Source organism: Lacerta agilis, chromosome 6 (assembly GCF_009819535.1).
Source record: "Lacerta agilis isolate rLacAgi1 chromosome 6, rLacAgi1.pri, whole genome shotgun sequence".
Classification (NCBI taxonomy): domain Eukaryota; kingdom Metazoa; phylum Chordata; class Lepidosauria; order Squamata; family Lacertidae; genus Lacerta; species Lacerta agilis.
The window spans coordinates 6,082,887-6,108,117 of record NC_046317.1 but is presented as its reverse complement, the minus strand read 5'-3'; the positions used below and the strand labels follow the sequence as shown (position 1 = coordinate 6,108,117).

The 25,231-nt window shown below is 41.6% G+C and overlaps 1 protein-coding gene across 1 annotated transcript in view; it reads right to left on the bottom strand.

The window, feature by feature from the left end:
• Positions 1 to 25,231, bottom strand: part of CEP350 (centrosomal protein 350) — a 66,531-nt gene that overhangs the window by 36,816 nt on the left and 4,484 nt on the right. Inside the window, exons 2-17 of the mRNA XM_033151309.1 lie at positions 23,611 to 23,696; positions 22,406 to 22,449; positions 20,372 to 20,486; positions 17,054 to 17,177; positions 15,520 to 16,103; positions 14,456 to 14,569; positions 13,482 to 13,598; positions 13,126 to 13,272; positions 8,728 to 9,371; positions 7,623 to 7,744; positions 5,010 to 5,998; positions 3,651 to 3,804; positions 2,408 to 2,559; positions 1,899 to 2,085; positions 408 to 616; positions 140 to 303 (exon numbers count right to left, since the gene is read on the bottom strand). Of these exons, the coding sequence (XP_033007200.1) occupies positions 140 to 303; positions 408 to 616; positions 1,899 to 2,085; positions 2,408 to 2,559; positions 3,651 to 3,804; positions 5,010 to 5,998; positions 7,623 to 7,744; positions 8,728 to 9,371; positions 13,126 to 13,272; positions 13,482 to 13,598; positions 14,456 to 14,569; positions 15,520 to 16,103; positions 17,054 to 17,177; positions 20,372 to 20,486; positions 22,406 to 22,449; positions 23,611 to 23,683 (3,939 nt within the window). The 5' untranslated portion in view covers positions 23,684 to 23,696. The remainder of the gene's footprint in view (positions 1 to 139; positions 304 to 407; positions 617 to 1,898; positions 2,086 to 2,407; positions 2,560 to 3,650; positions 3,805 to 5,009; positions 5,999 to 7,622; positions 7,745 to 8,727; positions 9,372 to 13,125; positions 13,273 to 13,481; positions 13,599 to 14,455; positions 14,570 to 15,519; positions 16,104 to 17,053; positions 17,178 to 20,371; positions 20,487 to 22,405; positions 22,450 to 23,610; positions 23,697 to 25,231) is intronic.

Below are 25,231 nucleotides of genomic sequence, written 5' to 3'. Positions count from 1 at the left end.
TGAACAAGAACCTACTAGTTTTGTAGCTTTAATGGAAATATGACAATATTCATCTGGTCGCAACCACTCTTATCTTTGACAGATACTTCAGAGGAGTGCATACAGCAAATAAGGCAGAGATAAGAACTCCTACAGTTACCTTTAGAATCTGAGCCAGTGAAACACTTTCCTGCTGGGCAAGTGATATACCCCGGACTCGTTCAACATCAGAGATCTGGCGAACAGACTCCTCAATTGCACTTAAATAATTAAGCTCTGCTGACATACGATGTTGGAGACCAGCAGGTGAGAAGCGCATGGTACCTGTAAGGTAAATATGAAATAATAAACACCTACGTAAATCACACTTTTTAGAAACATAGCAAGAGTAAGCAGCATCATGAGCCATATAGTTTTTGCCAGCTCACCATTCATGTTACCTGCTCCAGTCCTGTTGGTTCCAAGGTTCATATCAGAGAAGACATGGTTTGCCTTGGGTCCAGAAGTTATAGTCCCCGGAGAGTTTGAAAGGGGTCTATTTTTTTCTGCTGTATTTACTGCAGGATCCAATGGTTTCTGTAAGCTTGGAGAATGAGGAGAGCCTGGAGTCCTTGGGGACCTTATCTTATCTGGGAGACTAAAAGAAAAGTTAAACAAGAATTGAAGCAAGTCTTTATTCCTTCAAGAAAGAGTAGTCACACAGCAAAAACCAGTTTGAAAAGCATCATATACAGTATCTCCATCAGTACACAAAGAAAAGAGTAATAACCAGTGCTTTTTTTCTTAAAAAAAAGGTCCAAGTACTGCATACCCTAGAGTACCCAAGAAAAAAAAAGCTCTGGTAATAGTTGGAGATTTACACACACAAAATATAGTCTTCCAACTATCTGAAGAACTTATATGTTACTTCAATGAATGAATGAATGAATAGTCTTTATTACGGTCAGAGACCAGAAAATCAATAAAACAATTCATTTCATAAATAGCATCTATATACTAAAATCACATTTAAATTTTATAATCAGCACATTTAGACTTTAAAAATTGGTGAGATGTCACTTTAAAATCATTCCTAAGGGGATTAAGTGGACTCTTTATCTCTAATATTTGTTGACGTCACGGCATGTCTTAATCTTGACGCGATGTTACTTCAAAAACATTGGAATAGTTCGGATTATCATACCTCGGTTTTAAAACAGAGCTATTAAATTACTAAGGGACCCAGGTGGCGCTGTGGGTTAAACCACAGAGTCTAGGGCTTGCTGATCAGAAGGTCGGCAGTTCGAATCCCTGCCACGGGGTGAGCTCCTGTTGCTCAGTCCCAGCTCCTGTCCACCTAGCAGTTCGAAAGCACGTCAAAGTGCAAGTAGATAAATAGGGACCGCTCCAGCGGGAAGGTAAATGGCGTTTCCGTGCGCTGCTCTGGTTCACCAGAAGCGGCTTTGTCATGCTGGCCACATGACCCGGAAGCTGTCTGCGGACAAACGCCGACTCCCTCGGCCTATAGAGCGAGATGAGCGCCGCAACCCCAGAGTCGGACACGACTGGACCTGATGGTCAGGGGTCCCTTTACCTTTACCTTTATTAAATTACTGTTTTGCCCACACAAGCAGCCACCTTCGCTCTTCCTTTTGTGATATGATCAAATGAGGCAATCTCTAATCAATCATAAACCAGGACATTCTGGTTACCAGCTTCGGAACAGGTTAGGTTATTAGATCAATATCAAACTGTGGTTTAAAAACCTGGTTTGTTCCAAAGCTGCTAAATATTGCTCTTTTCTTCATTGCACAAGCAAAAAGTCTGAATGCATGGAGAAAAGACACATTGACACCACTCAGTTTATTAAGCCAATATAAGATTATCTGAATGTGGCTATGGTTTGGTAATATGCAACTAAATGAAGTGGTTCACTTTACCTCATCAAGGAGTGAGCAGAAAGTTCTTCTAAAGTGCTGTCAGAATCTGGGCTCTGCTCTTCTCTATGAGATAGTCCATTATTAGGTAATGCATTCTTCACCTGTTGTGATCCATACTCTGACCCTGGCAACATTTTGTTTTCCTCCCTCAGAGAAGCACTTGGAACTGTGCTGAAAGATTCTGACTCTGTAATACACATTTTGGCAAAAAGTGATTTAAATATAAAACAAATATACACTTTCCCCAACTTGACAAGTACACTTGGCATTTTCAGATTTTGAAACTTTGCCAAAGGTTTCAACCCAGATTTGGGAGCAACAATATCAGTACTTGATCACTGTCTAGGGGCCAAAGTTGGCCGAAACCACAAGGTTTGGCAAGGTTGTGGAAGGGTTCGTGGGAAACACAGTTGGGCAGACACTCCATTCTAATAATCATAATCATAACCATTTGTATGTTCAACCATAACAACAATGGCAAAAATACAAGCATAGTAAAGGGCACTTACTTTCCTTTTTCACTCTTTTTTTAGATGATGCAGACGAGTTGGAAGAACCTGCAGAAAGTGTTCCTGAGGAATGGTGGGTAAATTCTACAGCTTGCTGCTCATACGACGACTTTCTGCTGGCAAACTCTTCTTTGAGGCTGGGGCTGCTGCCACTGTCAATATAGACATGGAACTAAAATATTGCTGGACTTTCTCAGTTACATTTATACTACTTCTGTAATGAGCATTTTAAATTACTTAATAAAGCCTTACAAGGCACAAAAGCAGGACTTCTATTTACCTTTAAAAGCAGCTGAATTTTAGACAACTTTGCATATAGCTTAAGATAGGCACATGGGCTAGACCTGCAAGCTTTAATGTATAGTTGAAATATGGTTTAGTCCATTAATATTTGGGCTGAAACTTAAAAGCATATTTATTTTTTTAAGTGGATGTTATCGCAATAAGGAATTACACGCAGGACCAAGCCATCTGCCCACAATGCGTTCCTCCTCCCAACATTGTTTCTGCCTAAAATGGCTGTTGCCAGCCAGCAAAAGAGAGACAGAAAAACTGATTTGTCCTGCTCTCTTGATTGGTCTGATCTACCTCCCCCTCTTCCTCTCTCCATGGTTTCTGCCCCAGAATGAATGCCGCTGACAAGCAAAGCACAAAGTGGGCAAGCTCCAGCTGTTTAGATATATGACTCTGCGGAGTGTATAATTCTTTATCTTCGGATAAGTGAACTGCTGGGTATCCAGTGGGTGGATAGTGGGACCTGCATGTAAACTATTACAGACACCTTTCCTTTTAACAATGCAATAATTTTTGTGTTCAAAACTGAGTTCCTATTCTCCAACACCCTTAAGGATATTTAAATATCTATAGTGAAAAATCAACTGAATTAATAAATTAATCTCTTAAATAGATTAAATAGTTGTCAATCCTGATTCGAAACACCAGCAAAGGGAATTCTGTAGTACTTAATTAAGTTTCAGGTTGATAATTCAGGATTTTCAAAAACAGTTGAGCCGAGTGTCATTTGTGCCATAAAAAAGGTACCAGGTTGTGACTGGAAAGCTGTTTTAAATAGACGAAGTATTCATTTACTCTTCTCTATGCCACAACTCAGATTTGCCATACTCTATAACAAGGAAGCATTCCCTTCCCATTGAGGGATGAAAAATAACCCTGTAATAGTTCATTATTTAATGAACATGATTTTTCATTGATTTTCACTGCCATTTATGAATTCATTAAGTACCTGGGCTGAAGAGTAACTCTTTTATCTGCAATGGTTACACTTTCCTGTGAGGAAATGAAATCATCTTCATAGGAAACAATGCTAGCTGGGGGACTCATGACTGGAAGCAAATGTTCCCGAGTTGGTGGTCCTTGCTCTGACCACTGTTCAAATCCTGCAAGAGGTGAAAAAAGCAAAAACAAAGTAATCTGTATTTCAGAAGCACGCCAAATAAGCTTGCTGACAGAGATCCAAAGCCCATTAAGAGAAGCTTTGGGAAAATTTCCTTTATATGCAACAACATTCAATTATAATCTAAAGACAGTTACCGTATATCGCGGCGTATAAGACGACTTTTTAATCCCAAAAAATCTTCTCTGAAGTCGGGGGTCGTCTTGTACGCAGGCAACATCCGCCCTGCCACTGGCTGAGTGTGTGCGTGCACCGTCTCAGCCGCCATGGAGCCTCTCCCCACCGCTCCAGCCGCCGCTGCCTCAGCCGCCATGGAGGCAAGCGCGGAGGGCTCCTGTATGGCGAGGGGGAGGCTCTCCCCGCCGCTCCAGCCGCCTCAGCCGCCATGGAGGCAAGCGCGGAGCGCTCCTGTGCGGCGAGGGGGAGGCTCTCCCTGCCGCTCCAGCCGCCTCAGCCGCCATGGAGGCAAGCGCGGAGCGTTCCTGTGCGGCGAGGGGGAGGGTCTCCCCGCCGCTCCAGCCGCCATGGAGGCAAGCGCGGAGCGCTCCTGTGCGGCGAGGGGGAGGCTCTCCCCGCCGCTCCAGCCGCCATGGAGGCAAGCGCGGAGCGCTCCTGTGCGGCGAGGGGGAGGCTCTCCCCGCCGCTTCAGCTGCCGCCGCCGCCATGGATCCCGGGCTAGGCGTGGGCAGCGAGCGCGGCTCCTCTGCGGCTAGAGGGGAAGCTTTCCCCGCCGCTTCAGCTGCCGCCGCCGCCATGGATCCCGGGCTAGGCGTGGGCAGCGAGCGCGGCTCCTCTGCGGCTAGAGGGGAAGCTTTCCCCGCCGCTCCAGCTGCCGCCGCCACCTCAGCCACCATGGAGCCCGGGCTGGGTGAGTATACCCCAAACTCTGTTTTTCCACATAAAAAGTTGGGGGGTCGTCTTATACGCCGAGTCGCCTTATACGCCGCGATATACGGTAAGTGATTTCATAGTAAAGAAGCAGTTGCCAATTTTTTCAAAAAGGACTGGAAACTTCTTGCTTATCAGCAAATACTGGTATCGGCAAAAAAACAAAAAACAAAATCTGAGCTACAGGTTTATAACGTAACTTAAAAGAGCTCAGGATTTCAACTATCATGGAAGTGCAGTCATTTTGACAATTACACCAACAAAAGACCAGAGGCAGCAATAAGTCTCTCATTGCCTTACCTTTCCCACACAGCTGGTAATATTTTGTAAAGATGTTGATGGCACTATGGGGACTCCCCTTTATCAGGTCTTCCCAAGTACTCCTTATATGTCTAAACATGAGTAAACACTTCTCTGCCTCCTTCTGAACTTCTTTTATGGGCTCAAAGCCAGCTACATCTGCAGCACAGAATTCTTTTTCCTTTAACACTTCCAGAGTCTTCAAAGTTGGATGCTCATGCCTTTCTCCTTCCTCCTCAGATGCAAGACCATCACTGAGTGGCCCCTCACTTATGGACTCTATGCTACAATCACGCAGAGCTACAACTTCACTTTCAGCACCTGGGGAGCATGCTCGATTTTTGGATAGATCTCCTAGCATTCCTTCAGTTCTGTAGTTACCTGGAAGGCTGAGAGCTGAAGGCCGAGGGCTGAGGGTCTCTGGGAGCCTTTTGAACTCACCAAGGTTTCCGACTCCAGGAAGGTTATCATCAAAACTTGTATGTGGGGTGCAAGTACCCAGCATCTTCTGGAGCCTGGCTGAAAAGACATCCTCTTCTTCCACAGGGGGGCTGCTGGCCTTTGCCCAACTGCCATCGCCCTGATCTCCTTGCAACAAGTCACGCTCAGAATTCCACACCTCACCATAGTTAATGCTGGCCCCGGCTAACTTCTTGGCTTCGCTTTCAATTCTGCTCGACAAAGAGGCTGCTGTTGCCTTCAGGGCTTCAATGCGGTTCAATTTACTTTTATACTGGTTAATGGTAGGCTGTACAGCAGATGCCATAACTGGCTGAGATGCCAAAGGTATGGATCCCGCAGCTGCGTTGTGACTCCTTCTGCTTGACAATACAGAGTAAAAGTCATTTTGCAAGACACCTATGTGATCCAGGGCCAAAAGCTGGGAGACAAATCCTCCAGTCAAGACATGGGAAGGTTGTTGGGAAGAAAGCTGGGCTTCTGAAGTCAGCCTATCTGGCTGAATCCATAAAGGGTTCAATAAATTATTCCTAAAAAACAAAAAAGTTGAATTCTCATAAACTTGGAATAATGAAGACTGAACAATGTTTGACTATTAAATCTGCACATATGTTAACGTACTGAAAATCATTTTAAAAACTAGACTTCTTAGCCCAGATTAAATTTTCCCTGATCCCCCCATACACATTGTGGGAGCAACGTAGAGGTGTAAAATTTGAAGCTGTGGGGTAGGGGGCGTTTTTTCCCCCCAGGGCGTGAGATTTGGAAAGAAATGTTTTTTGGGGGAAAGCTGAACAAATGCAATACTTTTTTATATATATTGAAAGCCACTTTGTTACTTTAGGAACATAAAATGTATTGCGCATAAAATGGGTCATCATATATTTATATCTGCTATATTAAAAGTACAGATTATTCAGATAATAATAATTACAAACTGATTAAACTTTTGTTGCAAATGGAATACAAGCTGCTGAACTGTAAGGAACCTAGCGTTCAAGCTTCTCAAATCCTGCACCAAGAGGACTGAAATTTATTAACGTTTTTTTTAAAAAAACCAGAGGCTTTTTTTTTACTAGGAATAACAGAAGAAGTGGTGCCAAAGAATTTAGAGACTACATATGTATGCTACTACAGCGACCAGAATGCTACTTGCCCAGAAGTGGAAGGAAGAAAACATCCCAACGAAGGAAGAATAGATAACTAAGATGATGGACTATGTCGAAATGGCAAAATTGATCATGAAGATCAGGCACCAAGATGAGAAAAAAATTAACCAAGAACGGGAAAAAATTATAGATTACTTTAAAGAACACTGTAAATGCGTTAAAACATTAGCAGGGTTGATGTAACATTTATGAAGTAACAATAGAATTAGGATTGGAAAAAGAAGCTGAAAGTAATTGGAGAAATATGCAAGGAGAAGAAAAGGGGAAAAAAACTGGAAACCAGGGGTGGGTGGGTGGAAGTTAAACAATGCCAATTTGGATCAGATATGTATGTATAATGTTGTCATACTTAAAAACTGAAAAATAATTTTTTAAAAATGCAAGAGAACTGAAATCTACGACACCTTTCAACTCAGCAAATTTCCATAACTCAGTCATGCTCAACTTTGTGTTTTGCAAAATAATTTCTCTTGATTTTCTAGTCACAGAGGAGGAAAAAGATACTAATAGGAACCCCAGCCATTGGAAATCTGTCCAGTCAGGACTTGGGCTTCAGTAGGCATTGCCCATAAGCTTTCAAGAACAGTGAAATAAGGGCATTTTGTATTAAGGAAAGTTCTTTGTCCCAAAATATTTATGTATTTTTTTATGCAGTGTCATAGAATCCCATCACACACAGAGCACTGACTACGCATAAAGAAGTTGATTGCTTTTTCAACCTGTATTTCATGCAGGGACATGTCATTCTTATAATGCAGAATCTTACAGAAACTAAAGTGCTGAATTTTTAAATGTCACTTACGTTTGGAGAAAAAGTCCTCCAATCTTTCTGCTGCTTACACAGGGCATATTGCTAAGTCATCTTAAGACCATTTCCTACTGCACCAAGTTTCTAAGGTCGCAACAGTGACTTTTACAAAAAATAGTGTTAAAAGTTCTACTAAAATACGTACAAGTTGCCTTAAACATACTCCTGCTTTCTTACCTATTAAGAGGATGAGGAGCTTCAGAGAGAGACATATCGCTACTGGAAGATGCACTGGGTGGACGCTCCTGCACTTTGTTTTCTTTATCAGATTCTCCAGACGGTTGATATCCAGGTTTGGACTGGGAAGAAAAATTTAGATATTTTTGAAACATGAAATTGTGTTAGAATTAATCAAGATAAAAAAAAGTTAAACATGTGAGAAGTCTCAAGTGACCAAGCAAACGGCTGACATTTGTTTTCCGCGCTTATAAAAACCAGGCTGGACACAGGTAACAACATATTAGCCATATTAGCCAGTCCTTTGGCAATAACACCTTATATTTAAGTCAGTGTTTTTTCTACTTCTGCAAACGCTGCTAATAAATCCCTGGTGTGTGTGTGTGTGTGTGTGTGTGTGAATGTTGTAATTTTGGCTACATGTGACTGGCACTCAGTGATTCAAGATCATTATTAGAATATATTACGGCTTTAAAAAGGACGGTCTCACAAGGGGACACCAAAACACTCCTTTCCAAAAAGCCTTCCTGGGCAGTTAGGAGCCCCTCCTGAACAAAGTGGGATACAGCAGGACGGGGGGGCTGGTGTGGGAGGAAGGAAAATTGTGCCAAACCAGGCACAACTGGATGCCGAGGTGTCATTTAAAGGTCTACACCCTTCACAGGGGCTGTCACACACACAGGTAATGAATGGCATGATACAATTTGCCCCTTGGTGTGCCCAAGCTTCCTGCCTTCCCCTCATCAATGCTTCTTCAGAATACGAGCTGGGTGGTTATATTGATCAACATGGTTATATCGATCAACAGCCATGCTGCCCGAGGTCTGGATTCTTACTCTATGCCATGACAAATGCTGCGAGCTATAGCTGCAGCCATTTTTAAGTCACTTCCATCTGGCCATATTTCTTGCTCCCGCCAGCGCTCCACACTGCAGGCACAGACGAAACCTCAGTTTGAGAATTATTCGGCATGTGCAAACCTAATGCCTATCTTTTACTGCTGCTAATACTTTACAAATCTTTTCTTTAAAAACCAATATTAATACAAACTTTCAAACTGCAAGAAAAAACCCAAACAAATCTCGCAAAATAGCTATCCCTGTACCTCCTGTCCAGGGACCAGGGGCTCCTCCATTAAGGTTTGTTCCAGAAACAGTTTTGAGTATGTTTCTTGTAATTGTTTGGTGGCTAATTCAGGAGCCAATGTTCCCTTTGTCTTATTAGCAAGAGCTTCTTTCTGTTTCTTGTAAAGTTCTTGAAGTCTTTTGTTCTTTTGTTCTGTTGCCACTTTCTGCGCTTTCTTCTCTTCGTTTTGCCTCTTCTTCCTTTCCTCTTTTTGTCTAACTATATACTGGCGAACTTCATCTGTATCATAATAGCGTTTCTTAGAAGTGACTTGAGGCTCTTCATTGGCAGAAAGCTTATCTGGCTTTCTTTTGGTTGGACTATGGCTCCTAATAAGTGCAAAAGGCGGTGATTTTGGATCCTGTCTTTCTTCATCCCTCATTCGTTCTGCACCCTGAGATACATAGTCTAGCTGTAGGTCATCAAGCATTCCACGGATCTCCACTGGCAAGAAGTCCTTGTTTACATGGTCTTCTCTCCGTTTTGAATCGGGAAAAGTAGATTCTTTTTTCTTCGTGCTATTCTCCCCTCTTGCTTTACTTTGTGATCTTTCAGAATTTCTTGGTCGGGTTTCTATGGTCACATCCAACTTGAAATTAGTGTCTGTCTTTTCACTGTGGAAAGCTGGGGTGGGGATAGGGGGACAAAAGTAGTGTTAGACACACTCCACTTGTTAGGCAAGGTGGATCTATTTATTTGACCTCTCATATGGCAGCTTTTTGTTAAGTGTTAAAAGCCTGTCCACTTAAGCACTTTAGAAAGGCAAAACAAAAAAAAATGAGACATTCTAGCAAGTGCTACAAGAAACGAGCTGCAAAAACCTGAACACATCAAAAACAGAAATAGGCTGCATTTGGTTGATGCTGGACTTCAGCTCGTGCAAGTAGAATTACTCCTTCCTCTCTTTCATCCTGCACCTACCTGTCTGCTCAGTGTAGTGCCTAGAGATGTGAAGGCCCGGAAAAACCCAGAAAAATTCGGGAAAAACTGTGTTTTTTCCATTTTTTTCCCTGAAGCCTTATTTGTTTTTTCCAAAAAATTGGAAAAATAAAAAATAGATTATGGAATGTTTTATTTTAACATGATGAATAAAATATTTTAAGATAAGGGGTTCAAATATTTTATAAATCATTTCTAAAAAAAATATGTATGGTATCAGATTATTCTAATTTCTGTGAGGACAAGCAAGTCCTAGGTTACAAACTGAACTCTCCAATGAATAATTGTTATTTCTGGATTTTTAAAAATTGTTTTGTGGTTCTTTTTGTTCCACATAAACTAGTAAACAGTTCAGGAGATGGTTGCTCCATTTGTTACAAATACAAATAAATATTATTTTAAAAGTACATTATGTTTGTAATAATTGTTTGGATACACTATATTTTTAATATGCTAGTTTTGATAATTTTATGCCCATTAAAATTGTCCATAGTTCTATTTTATGTTTCTAAAGTAACAGAATGACTTTCAATCTGGAAAAGAAAAAAGAAGTGCTAATGTAGCATTTTTTTCAATTTTTCCGAAAAGTTCTGTATTTTTCCGGAAAAAAACCATGTTTTTTTCCAAGCTGCAAAATTTCCAGAAATTTTACATGTCTAGTAGTGCTCAAACCTTCTGGAGCAGTTTTGGAAAGTTCTGCAGCAGAAAAGGGGAATGCCTTGCCAGTGGCATCTGTTCCACTTGTGAATGGACACTGTCAAATTTCATCCTGTACTGAAGCCAAAATGCAATGCATATTTTGCCAAGTGGGCTACTGTCTTTGATGTTCTCACATTTTCATTAGAAATGGCCGTACTGATGGGACACTGTGTGAACATGGTTCCTTATAGAACACATACAAGTAAACACACACACACCAAGTAATAGCAGCTTCTACAAATTAATTCTAATCTGGAAGCTTGGCCCTGTATCTATGCTCGGCATCTCAAGATCCTTTGGGTAAACATGTTGGATCATAGTTCTGATAAGGTTATCAGTTTATTCAATGGTAAAGAATTAGAGTAACTTCTGCAGTGGGGGAAAAAACCCATTTAGGTAATTTAACCTGTCACCAAGCACCGGGGCCAAGATTATAAGAGTTTCCAATATTAGTTTACTTATTTAATAGGCATATATAGTCAACCTGCCAAAATGTAGTCCCAGGGCAGGTAATATGCAGCTCAATACAATTCAACCATGTAACATCTTCCACCCGCAGTGCAAAAAGATGCATCTTGACCCAATGTTGAAATGTGTATAGTGACAAGGCTAGAAACCATTCAAAGGGGAAGGCATTCCACAATCTGGGGTTCACCACAGAAAAGTCCCTCTTATACACCAGCACCCCATGGACCACCATGCATGTGCTGCTTAAAACCACTTCCACATAGATTCCCGGCATTTCTAGAGTAAAATTGGCTGAATCAAGCATTAAAGGGCATTTATGTTATAAAAAACTTCAGCTGTGGCAACTTTTAAAAGGCAAATCTGAAGACTTCTGATAAAGTGTACAGAAGCTGGATCAGCAGTCAGAAATCTCAACCGTTCTGTTGTAAGAATTTTAAGGTATTTTATTTATATATAATAATTGTTATTAATGTACCAAAACAAATAAGGCCACATGTCTGAAAAACAGCACAGGAAGACAGGCCTCACTCCATTTTGACTCCCAACTGACCAAGTATTTCTTTGTCTCAGGAACAAAGGGGGTTGCCCCTCCAGCTACTCAGCAGCCCTCTGCCTGAGTGATAATCTCTGGCATCCTGATACCTGAGTGTCAGACAAAAGGGTGTGATTAACTTGGCTGGGATATAGGGAAATGTAAATATCTTTTGTTTCACTTGATGGGTTTTTGGTGGAGGGCAAGAGGAGACATGGGGGCAGGGTCCAAGATGCTCAGATCACTGCTACCAGACCCTCCCAATTTGTAATGTAATTCTGATGTATGGAGGGGTGGTCTTGAGCTGGAGGGGGGCAATTTCAAAAGTCTATATATATAGCCTTTGTTCGGGGTCTTTTGCTTGCAAGACACCCTGCTGCAGCAGTTTCTAATAAAGGGCTATCGCCTTGCCTTGGGAGATTCTGTATCGTCTCTATTTATTCATAGGTGCTCTTGAGAGGAGGGGAGCCCTACTAAGGCTCTCCCCCGGGTTCGTGGACTCCCTTCTGGGGTTGAACCTAATTTTTATAACAGTTCTTGTGGGAAAAGACATTGACAGTGGAATGCCAAGACGGGATTAATGGCTGAGACTGTATACAACAGCAACTCAATAATAGTGAGGAGCTCAAGTCACAGCCAAGGAAGGTGAAAATAAAACTGATTGGATTTGAGCAATGCAATATCATTTAAGTCCCAAGATCTCATGTAAGAGAGTAGCTATTTTTATCTCTCTGATAGTCCCTTGGGTAGGAGGTAAACAAGGCTATTTAATTCTAGTGGCTCATGGCCATAGGCCATTTCACTTATTGAACATGAAATAAACAACTTGAAACCAGCTGGGTCTCAATTCCATTGTTCTGTTTCAATCACAGTCACACATGACTTGTTGCACCCCAGCTATCTCATCCGATACTGGATGGGGAAGTTACCAAACTGTCACTAGTCTAATGTTCAAGTTGTCAAAGATGCTGGGGTATTATCATCTGCCCTTCTTAATTTTCCTACAATTCTAGCAGAAGAGAACAGAAAAGAAAATAGACAGTGACAACCAAGGTGACAGCTAGGAGAGAAAACAAGATCCTTCAAGGTAGCCAAACCAGAACCAATTTGCAAGGTAATGGTTGAGTGAAGAGCTACACTGGTGTCACCAAAGCCTCAGGAGATCTCAGGTGGAAAGCTCCTCAGACCAGAGATGGGGAATCTGTGGTCCTCCACTTATGTTAGACTATAATCATCCTGACCATTGACCATGATGGTTGAGACTGATGGAGCTGTCATTCAACAACATCTGGAGAGCCACAAGTTCCCCGCCCCTAATGCAGACAACGCAAATGTGCACTATTGCTTCCTTTTCCAGTTGACAGTTCTTCGTCAAACGCATAATGTCCTTTCTACAGCACAGCAAGAGTAAGTCAGATAGGCAGCGGTCTTTGTTGCGCTCGATGACCCAGAACAGGACCCCTGTGCAAGCCTGTATCTGCAAAATGTCAACACCCCATTCCCAAACATGGACTCCTAAGTGCAGCCAATCCCAGCAGTTATTAAGCAGTGATTTGAACCCTGCTTTTGGCAGGGATTGGCTGCACTTGAGAGCTCAAGAGCGGAACCAATTCCAGTGGAGCTTGCGTTTGGCACTAAATTTGAAAGGCCACAAATGTCAAGGAACCACCGACAGCATGATTGCTGCTCCGCAGCCATATTATTATCTGCCCCATACCTGGTACACAAAGCTTAGCTTACCAGATTTAGTGGGCTTATCCTTGCCAGCTCTGTCAATGGATAATGGCTGTTGGTCCTGCTGCTCTACTTTAGCTGCTGGACCCAGAAGCTTCTTTGCAAGTCTCAGTCCCTCCCGCCAGGATGATGTACCTATTACACTGGTACTGCCTAAAACAAAGAACCAAGAAGGACATACAGAGTAATTTTCCAGCGCTTCATTAGCAATATAAACTTCAGGACACAGCAAAGATTGCAAAAAAGGAGGGGTAGCTAGCACCAGTGGTGGAGGGCGGTGTCTGGATCAAAAGAAGAAAAAACTGAACAATGTTCAAAGAGTTCAAGCCAAAGCTTGTGTTTAAAAGCTAACTGGAATTGACCTGGTTTGGAATCAGGACTTGGAAGTTGTGCCACTTTCTGGATTTTGCGCACTGGTCTGGTTGCTTTTTTCCCCTTGGTTTTTTCAGCAGGTGTCTCCTTCACAGTCAAATTGTCTTCTGAAAAACAGTGTGAGAGAATCATTGCCACAACTAAAAGAACACACAAAGACATGTATCAGAACTGTATCAGCTTGCCTTCTTAGCTAGTCTCTAGCCTATCAGAATTTAAATACACGAGATCAGGCTTTCAAGCTAGACGTCATAGTCTTTCATTTTTGTTTTTTCTTTAATCTAAGAAGTCTGGGAAGTAGGGCTATAAGGTTTTGTTAATTTACAGGTTAATTATGTAGGTTGTGTAGTAGTTCTTTGCTTTGCATGTGGCTATTTAGTGTTTTGTGCTTTTATACTGTAAACCACTCGTGTGATCCTTTGAAGGATGGCATAACTATGCAGCAACAACAACAACAACAACAACAACAACAACAACTGTCAGGAAACCGCCCTCGCTGCAGGGGGAAGCGATCCCGGGGCAGTTGCAGTACAGGGAACCCCCATCTCCATTGAGCAGTTCGTCATCCTCCTCCAATGGGGGAAGCGACCGCTCTTCCAGCGGGGAGGGGGAGATGGAGACAGGAAGTCGGAGCAGGGGCTGTGGCAGGGATGGAGAGCCTCTGCACCAAGCGGAAAGAGGGAGAGAAGAACCCTTTCTGTCACCCCATTTTCGCAGGGAGGGTGGACGTAGAGGGGGGAGGAGGGGGTTCAGGATCCCGAACCTTTTATGCTGGACAAAGAACCGGAAACGGACATTCCCGGACTCTGCAGAGGGATGAGCTGGACATCTTTATTTTTGCTCCACTGTATATACTTTTGCACATTAAAGAACTTAGTTTTTAGAAGTTCTGTGTCAGCCTGTTTACTCATGAGCAACCACTGAACTCCTTACAATAATAATAATAATAATGTTTTCAACTTACCTGCCAATTGCAGTTCTAAGTCAGGACAAAACTCTCTACTGAGATTAATAAATTCCTCTTCACGCCACACCTTTCCATCAGGTGTACGGATCTTGGCTTCTGATGGATTGAATCCTAACAAAAGTAGTACACCTATATTTAGCTGACTTTGCCTTAAAACAATTGGTTAACCTAAAGGTGACCAATGCATCATGCGGACAAAATTTTTCTGTTTTAAACATCCAATACATTTGTTACTAGAAATAAAGGAACTCAGATTCCAAATCTATGTGGCATAAAATAAGATTAAATGAGAAATTTCTGTACAGAATTATTACATAACAGAAAAATAAGATACATTCCTGCAAAAATAAAAAAGTTGCAATGAGGGTGCAAGCACACTTCAGAATAGTTTATACACATGACTGACTGATGCCTACAGAATCGCTAAAATGCACACACTATACTGTGTGACTGCTGTGCATGTACAGTCAGTGGTTTCCTATAAGCTGCATTAGAAAAACCTCTTGTGCTGCCGTGACAAGGCGGCAGCTGTGATAGTTAGCACCAATGATACGGAAACTAACTAAATAAAAGCAATTAATCCCTACAGTTAGTCACAATCCAATGTTTGTGAATTTAACTCTAAACATATACAGTGCATCTGAACAAAAACATGAAGGCCATGAAAGCCAGGGAAAGATTTCTGGATGACAAAGAAAAGACCCCTTCATCGTCTTCTTAACTCGTTCTTGTTGTACTTTTCTTTCTGTTTTGTGGGATGAGGGTTTTGCTGGGACAGTATGCAAGGAATTTTAATACTGTTGCGTAGATATTTGTAGATAAAAGCATTGTCCTCAAAATAAACTGATATGAATGAACAGAAACATCTTCATGGATGGAAATGCAGGTAAAGTTTGGGAGGTAATAAATAAGAAGAATTAGAACAATCCTTTGCCTTTAATGTGTTCCTATTTAAGGTAGGGTGCACCTATCCCAGAGTAGCAACAGAAACCACATTCTTGGTTTCACAAACCAAATAAATATATTTCTTCTCACACAGATTCAATTTGCAAGCTATGTACCTTTATATGAAGGAGCAGGAGGTGCAGCTGCAACTTTCCTGACTTTTGGAGTTACAGCTACAGCAGGTATAGGATGGTCATCGTATCCTAGATGATTTCCTCTGCTGCTCAGCTCTTCTGGGCGCTCCAATTGCTTCCTAATCCGTTCCTTCAGTTTTTCCAGTTTAGCCCCATGGTGATGCTGCTTTAAAATATCTAATCTGTGTGCACTGGATGTACTGGTAGAAGAAGCTGAGGATTCTGCCAGCTGCAATTCTTTTAAGTCAACATCCTGGGTTGTGGTACTCTGAGAAGTTTTACTATATTCATCTCTGGATTTCTCAGCCTTTTCCTCCTCTGATACAGATTTGAAGAAAACCTCAGAATTTTGTAAGGCATCAATTGCTGGTCGGTCATTTAAATATCTGACAACAGTTTCATCGGCAAAAGATGGGCTTTGGAAATCTCTGCTGTGCAAATTTGATTCACTTTTTTCATAGGTAAAATGTTTCATTCTTTCAGTCTTATTCCCCACTTCTTTACGCTTTAAACAACTAGCCTCCGGTTGGCAAGATGTTTTATAAGATGGGGACCATGGAGCGCCCCTAAAAGATGTAAACATAAAAAACGGTGAGAATCAGCTCTAAAAACATATAGTAAATACAAAACAAAAGATATAACAAGACTTTTTTGCAAGCAGAATCGCGATTACAGTGCAAGTATCCAATTACCAAATGATTCTTATTTTTGTTGAATTTCTTATAATGCAGTTCTGAAGGTAAAACAACAGAATGTGCAAGAAATTTAGGTTCCTCTTCATAATCTTTTTTACTGCAAGACTGAGCTATCTGGGCTCTAAGCCTCTCCATCAAGCAACAACTGAAACCAGAATGTTTCCCAATGCACAGCAGTACAAGATTGCTGCTCTCTAGGGCTAGAGAAATACTTTCATGCTTATGTAGTGCTGAGCCTCAGCAGTCTACAACTGCACACTGAACATTAACAGCACAGTGGGGGTATATATTTATCTTTTCCTGCCCATAATGCATGGAAGGCTTAGGCAGTGAGGGACTGGAAACAGATTTTTTATAAAATTTTGTCTCACGTTATGCATGTGAAAACCCAAACTTCAGTCCTTTTTCCAGGGTGGTTTAAGTTTTAGAGGTTCTGTTCCTTCATAGCTTAGAATTATTCAAAACTAGAGGCAGTGGTTTTCCTTCAATACTAATTAATCTCCCCTGCACCATGAATTTTCTCTATGAAGTGAGGAAGAGCCCTCAAAATCCTTGTTGCATCCTGGATACAGGGGAGGGAATACAAGCACTCCTAACAGTCTACTCTAACAAACAACGCAGTTAGTAAGCCAATTCCCTTCCCTCCACTCATTTAACTGACATCTTCAACAGTCTGTTCAATGTCCAGTTCACAAAATCCTGCTTTGATCAAAAAGGTGGGATAGGAAGTTAATAAATATTTGTTCATTAAAAACCGGCAGGTTCTGTGCTTATGGTTTGATTCCACGAGTTAGCAAACTTTCCTCTTATTTTATACTGACCTGAAAGAAGCCACAAGGGGTTCATGAAATTCAACATGCCCACTCTTTCCAACATTGCTATCCAAAGTGGTGGCACGAAGGGGGCAGCGAAGGGACCTCTCCTTCTGGCTGGAAGACCTGGAAGCTGAAGCAGAAACCAAGGAATCCTCTATGCATCTTACGGGGACGGGGTGTGTGTGATCAATTAGCACTCAGTAGTACATTAAATAATTCCTCAAGAGCCTCTAGAACATAGGATCAAGTGCTCGGAAATAAATGGTAAGGAACTGGAGTAAAGTAACAAACTTATTTTAAAATTTTGTAAAATATATGAAAAGCCTGTATTTTGGGGGTTGCCTGTATTTCAAAAGAACACTTAAAGGACAACTTGGTGAACTCACTTCCTAGTCAACAGATAAGATTCAACAATAATGTCCACATTTCCCCCCCTCGCTGGAAAGTTTATGAGCAAGAATTTTTACAGATTTTATGCTATTTGTCTAAATGGCAGCAGAACATCCATCATTCCCAGAGGGAATCATATTATATGGATTACATTGTATTAGTTTAAAATTAAGCTAAAATTGAGCTTCCAATCTCAAAGTATTTTCAATGAGGCCTTCCACTGAACATCCATCTTCCCTAGCCTCAATGCTGAGGCAAAGGGAACATTTAAAGCACTAAAAATGAGTTGTGTGGGGAAGCAGCCACAGCCCTGTGAGCCAGTAACTGAAAAGCCTTAACTATTGTGCCAATGAACTGCTTATGAGATCTGGTTGCAAGGAAAAGACCAGCACCTGCTGTTCTTTGTGCATACCTTCTGGCTCTGCCTTTCTCAAAGTCCTATGGTACACTCCCAAAGGCATGATGATGATAATGATAATGGTTTATTAAATTTATATACCACCATTCATCAAAAGCCTACTGGGTGGTTTACAGCATAAAACACAAAATATATAATGTAATAATAGTAAAAAAGAAAAAGAAAAAAGGGCAATACCCCCCCCCCACTTTAAAATGCCATAAATTGATTAACAGCTGAAGGCCAAGTTGAAGAGTAAAGTTTTCACCCGGCACCTAAAGATGCGCAACAATGTTGCCAGATGAGCCTCCCTGGGGACAGCATTCTATGAATGGGGAATCACTGCAGAAAAGGCCTGTTCTGATGTTTCCCCCCTTCAGAACCTGCCTGGAAGAGGCACACAAAGAAGAGCCACAGATGATGATCACAGGATCTAGATCCGTTCATCTGGGGAAAGCTGGTCCTTGAAGCATTGTGATCCTAGGCTACAAAAGGCTTTATAGGTTAAACTAGCACTTTGAATTGGGACTGGAAGTTAATTGGCAGCCAGTGCAGGAGGGCCAGGACTGTCATTGTATGCTCCAGCTGTCTTGCCCAAGTGAGCAACTGACCACTGAATTCTGCATCAGCTGAGGTTTCCAAACCATCCTCAGAGGCAGCCCCATGTGAGGGATCCTATTCCCCCCCCCCTTCAATACTTCCACAACAGAAACACTCCCTAGGTTTCACTGACGACTAGGATGAATCCTTCAGTGTTCATACGGGAGTTATCTTAGGGCTCTACGTTTGAAAACCTCTTGCCACCTGTGGGATCTCCCTACCAGGGTTCCCAACTACTGCAGTTTGCCTTCCCTTTAGGCAAATAAGTGGCACACTTGGCTTCACTGCCCAGCCCTCTGTATGACAGGAGCAGAAGCAAACAGTTTCCTCTTCCACGGGAAAGCTTTGTTCTCTCCTCTTAGTCACACCTCTTAAGGTACTGATACACTGCCAGAGTCAACGAACATTAAGCACATTTAACTTTATTAGGTAACTAGAAAACATGGATGTCTCGGGTTATTCCTGGTACAAATCTTCTTCTCATGTAATTCAGCTTCGTTATAATATTTCCTGCATCCCGTTAGTAACGGTGATGACCTTTCCTCGCATTCCCCAAAGGCTAACCTCTCCTTTTCTCTCTCTATAACCCTCCACCCCCCAACTGCCTTTCAACGGTTGTTCCCCCTCCTTTTAGAATGCCAACTAGCTCCACCTCCCAGGGAACACCTACCTAACATGGGAGTGATAGGTTAACCCATGATGAATCTGAATCATCAGCAGGCATTATTCCGCCACACCGCACATAAAACACATTGCATTCATCTAATCTAAAGATTACCAGAGTGTAGACAACAGAAGTTAAGCTATCCCTATAGGGGGACAGCTGAGCCACCAGCCAAAACTGTTGGAAGGCACGCTGTGCCACCAAGGTCACCTGAGCCTCAAGTGACAGGAATGGATCCAGAAGAACCCCCAAGCTAAGTACCCGCTCCTTCAGATGGAGTGTTAACCCCATCAAGAGCAGGCCACCTCCCATCCATCAGGTCTAGGGAACCACCCACTAACAGAGCTTCAGTCTTATCAGAATTGAGCTTCAGTTTATTGGCTCTCATCCAGTCCATTACCAAGGCAATACTCATCCAGCAGATGAGTAAAGATATGAGACAGACTCCAGCCAAACGACTCCAACCATCTAACACAAATGCACCTTAGTTTTACATAGACTCTGATGTCAGAATGGAAAAGCTGTGACCACCAATCTATTATGACAACGCAGACACTGTTGCCAAGATACTCTACCTTTACCATACTATCACCAAGGCTACATGTGCACTGATAATGTCATAACAGAGGCATATTTCAAGATTTTGGGCTAAAGAATAAGTTGTTATTTTATAGATGTAAGCCATCTTGGACGATTTAACTGGAAAGATGGGATTTTAAAAGCTGTTAGATAAATAAAAAGTCCAATGGACACAGAAACACAAAAAACTGAGTCAAGAGGTGCAGAAAACCATAGTAACATTGCACTACACTTCAATAACCAAGGGGTAGCTACATAGATCGGCAATTCCCAACCTGAGCAAAACAGAAGTTTGTTTAGTGTTAAAGCACGCCAAAATCGTGGCAGAAAATAAAATGCTGTGCTATTACAAGTTTTGAGAAAGAATGCACCTGGTTAATGAGTACTAAAAACTGCCCCAAATGGTATCTTTCTTTTTGTTCTTTATGGTGCTTCTAAGCATCAGTCAACAATGGTAGTGCCAAAACAAAAATTTAAGAGAAAGAACTTCCTAGAAGAGGTATCTTCTTATTGCAGAAGTTGAGAGCACCTACCATTTACCATTCTACATCACAGAAGGTTTGCCTCCTGTGCCAAATCTTTTAAGTCTTCCAATTTGCCAAAGGTCTGTGTTGTGTGAGATGGGCATCCCAATTTAGATTGTGAACCACCTACAAGCTTATTTGTGGAATGACTCTTCTAATCAAATACATACCTTTCCGACTTATTTTCCTGGTAGTACTTGCAGATGGCTTCTTGCTGTCCATGACAGACTCCAAGACAGCTGTGCTGTTAGGAGCTACTTCCAATTTATTCTCAATGTGTTGCAACTAAGATGCTGATATATAAGAAATATGTGTATTAGAAATTAAATATTTAGATCACTTCTCACATCCACAAAAAAGCAGAGAAGCCACAGCTGTACAGATTGGATAGATTTATAAAAGAAGGCTGAAATGCCTACCAGTCAAAGTAGAATGGAGTTCAGTTTGTAACTTTGTACAATCATTAGTCTCCTCTTATGTGGAGCCCATGTTAGATTATGAAGTTGAGTTCAAAGTAGCTTTCATTGAAAACATAAGTGGCATTTTCCAAAGATGAATAAGACAAATATATTTTAATATTTGCTCATGTTGAAATATATGCACTAGGAATGAAACTTGTACAGTAGTTTTAGACTAGTTCCTGTTCATCTGGCTGCTCAACTTGGAGGAGGGGGGAAAGGATAAAAATGATTTCAGGGACTGCAAGAGTGGTTTACACTGCTGCAGCTAATGCAAAGCCCTCTTTCTTTCTTTCTTTCTTTCAATTGTGTTTTTCTTTATTTGCAATATATATTGATGATAAACAGTGATTCATACACAGAACACAAACACACACAATACTTCCACCTCACAGATGAACCATATGTCTTTACTGTATAATTACTTTTAACTTTTAACCCATTTTTGTTTTTAAACAAAGCTGTCATTCCACAAATTGTTGTGTCTTCTTGGAGGCTTATAGCCATGTTCTACTGATGTTGCATAGGTAGTAAAACTATGCCAAGGTGGTGAGTTTCTTGTTTGTTTGACTCTCTCAGCCATGAGTTGTCAGTTTGTCCATTAAGTTGCAAAATTGTGAGATTCAGATCTCAAACAGATCTGCATTTAGAGTCTTTCATTGTAAGCCGTGCAGCAGTTGTCAGGTGAGTAATGAGATCTTTGTGGGAAATTTGTTGTGCAGTTTCTGAATAATGTGGTGAAAGTGCCATTTTAGGATCCAAAAGGATATCCTGTTTTGTGATAAGGCCTGCTTCATGATATACTTTTTTCCAAAAGAAAAAAAACTTTGGCGCATTCCCACCACATGCAGATGAATGAGCCAGTGAAAGAAGGACTAATCAATCAGATGTTTTCCTTGCCAAATAAATACATTTTCTTCACTTTCAAGAAATTCATGGGCTGGTCACACATTGGCTTTCCCCAAAGCTGTTGAGGTACTAGGATTGTATACACTGCCTTTGCCATGAATCTCAAACATGATTACTGTGGCACACTTGCATTGAGTCAGGTATCAATGCAACACCCATTTTCTGCTGCTAGGGTGGTCCCAACTTCAATGCATCCAATTCCAATATGGAAATCTATTTCTGATCCTATTGCATCTGGTGACAGTGTCAAGGCATAAAACTGAGTTGTTAGATAACAAATGGGACAGAAGAGGCTTTCCCCCCCCCTTGCAGGATTTATCAGAGAGTGCTTTATGTGTGTGTGAGTGTGTGCAGGCACAAACACACAATGCAATTTTTCTAGCAAACGAGGTGCTGGAACTCACTATGAATGCCTCCGTTCTCCTATTATAATGGCAATGGCACCCACCTGAGTGGTGCTGGAACTGAGTTCCAGTGAGTTCTGGCTGAAAAAAGTCCTGTGTGTGTGATATTATATTTGGCTTATCATTTCATGGTATATGTTACATGTAACTTACAAAAGTTGGGATTTGAGGCAAATTTTCTATAACACAGTGATCTGGCTCAGATAATCATTACTGCAGACCTTCTGCCTGCACATTTCAAAACGTGGTTTCATATCCTGGTCAACTATGGTTAACTAAAGACCTCGTTGTTTGATGGCTTGCACTGCAAATGGAAGAGAAATGGAACCATACGTGCAGGCAAAAGGCATGCTCACCTCTTTGGCTTCTAGGTATGCGATCATCCAAATGTGGCTTATATTGCTAAAATATTCACTGCTGAAATAATACTTACTGTTGCATTAGTTTGTGAAAAAGCATCCCGTGCTGTGGTTAAGACTGCACAAAGAAATGAAAGCAAGTTTGTTAGTTTCATGATAGTTTCAATGCACTGTTAGAAACTGAAATATGAAAGCTAGGAGCTAAATGGCACCTTAAGCCTAGGTTATGGGTGCAACAATGGAATGTCTAGGCATGCTTTTTTATAACAAGAATACAAAGCTGAAAATGAATGAATTGCAGCTAAAATATTATGTTCATTTTTCACATGGTCTAGTCCTTCCCCTGCCCAACCCCTAATATTCTCAAGAGGGTCTCTTCTCCTGTCTTCATAGAGTAGCTGGAAGTGCGGGGTGGAGGGGGGAATATTCCTTTCCTTCTACTCTGCAGTTTTTTAATCTGAAATCTTAGGTACAGTACTGCGTCCAGAGCTCAGAAACTGCTCACACTAATGAAATTCCCTGTTGCAAAATGCACCTAGAACAATGGGAGTTTTGAACACTGCTTCAATGGCAAATATTTTGCATGCTTCGATAATATTTTAAAATGAGTATAACTCAGTTATAGTAGGAATTTTTTGCTTGCATGCATAATTGCTTGACATTATCATTCTCTCTCTTTGGGAGAGAGAAACATTCAGAAGCTTGTGCTTTACCTTTTAATTTATGTGATTATATTTTTTGTAACTTATTGCAGTGATACCAAGTGCATAGGATAACTGCACAGAAATTAGATAACATGTAAAGAAGCAGTCAAAACTGCAGTAGCACTGGCTTATTAAGAGAGATGCTAAGGAAAAGGACTTAGTTGGGTAGTCAAAATAATTTGCTTCTGCTACCTTTTTATACCTATGATTCCTTTACTTTGAACAGCTTATTTTCAACTAGTTGTAGGACATATGCAAACAGCTTTAAGAGGATTTTTAGTCAGAGAAAATGCAGCTTCCCTTAAAAGCTGTGACAATTGTGGTTTCAACACTCTTTAAAGAAATTTTTATTGCAAAGTTTGAAAGTGGCAACCTGAATGCGTATTAACAGAAGCTGGGAGTAAAGAAAGAAAGCCAACATCATCTGACCACTTTCCCAGAAACAGTATTTCAAAGCAGATCTAGAAGCCATTATGCCTTGCATGGCAAACTGCACAACACAGGCACATGCTGCCAAAATTTAAGAGAGTCTGGCAAAACTGCTTTCAAACGTAGGCATCAAAATAAATCCGAACCTCTGACGGTGATTCTACTCTTGAATGACCTTGGATTTTGTAAAGGCACATCATTCAACTCGCTCTTCCACATCCTGTCAATTCACCTAAAACACAAACAAATATTCACTGAGAAATCAAATAAAACAAAATCACAAGTGCATACAAAGGGTAAAGTGAACACCATGCACAACTAATGGTTCTTCATCATCCTAGAAAAAGTGACAAGTGGGGTGCTGCCTCAGGGTTCTGCCCCAGGTTCAACATCTTTATAAACTTGGATGAAGGAATTGAGGGGATTCTCATCAAATTTGCAGGAGACACCAAACTGGGAGGGTAGTTAATGCTGCAGAAGACAGAACTGGGATTCAATGTGACATTAAGAGATTGTAGAACTGGGCGCAAACTAACTAAATGATTTTTAGTAGGGACAAATGCAAGGTTCTACATTTTGGGCAGAAATAACCAGCTGCACAAATGTAAGATGGGAGACACCTAGCTTGCCAGCAGTACATGCGAAAAGGATCTAGGTGTCCTGTTAGACCACAAGTTTAGCATCAGTCAACTGTGTGATGTAGCAGCAAAAAACAACTAATGCTATCCTAGGCTGTATCAACTGAAATATGATGTCCCAATGAAGGGAAGTAATAGTACCACTCTATTCTGCCTTGGTCAAAACACATCTCAACTACTGTGTCCAGTTCTGGGCACCACAATTTAAGAAGGATATTGGCAAGCTGGAATGTGTGCAGAGAAGGGCAACCAAGATTATCAAGGGCCTGGAAACCAAGCTTCATGAGGAATGGTTGAAGGAGTTGGGTATGTTTAGCCTGAATAAGAGGAGACTGAGAAGACATATGATAGTCATCTTCAAACATCTAAAGGGCTGTCACACGGTAGATGGAGCAAGTTTGTTTTCTCCTGCTCTGCATGGCTAAACATCATGAAGAACTTTCTGATGGTAAGAGTTGGGTTTTTTTCTTTTGTTCTTTTGTTGAAGTAAGATTTAACTGTGGGCTTCTCAGTTCCACTCTTAGAGTGGTATCTGACTCAGGGCCGTCTCGTCCATAGGGGCTGGTGGCGCGCCGCGCCCCCCAGGGACGCCCCCGCGAGCCCGCCGGCATACCGGGCACCCCCGCCCCAACCCGCCCCTACCCCCACAGGGGGTACTTTCAGGCCGAGGGAGCCGGTGTTTGTCCACAGACAGCTTTCCAGGTCATGTAGCCATCATGACTAAACCACTTCTGGCACAATGGAGCACCGTGACAAGTGCCAGAGTGCACGGAAACACCATTTACCTTCCTACTGCTGTGGTACCTATTTATCTACTTGCACTGGTGTGCTTTCGAACTGCTAGGTTGGCAGAAGCTGAGACAGAGCAACGGGAGCTCACTTCACCACGTGGATTCGAACAGCTGACCTTCCAATCAGCAAGCCCAAGAGGCTCAGTGGTTTAGACCACAGCGCTACCCATTCCCATAGTATTCATAAATACTATGAATATACCCACAATAATATTGGGATAGAAGGCAGAAGAGAACACACTGAATCAGGCATACGCTTCACTTCTGTGCCTTTAGGATGCCATTGCCATGCAGGGCATAGAATCAGAGCCCTATTTGGTGCCTTCTTTTAGTTTGGC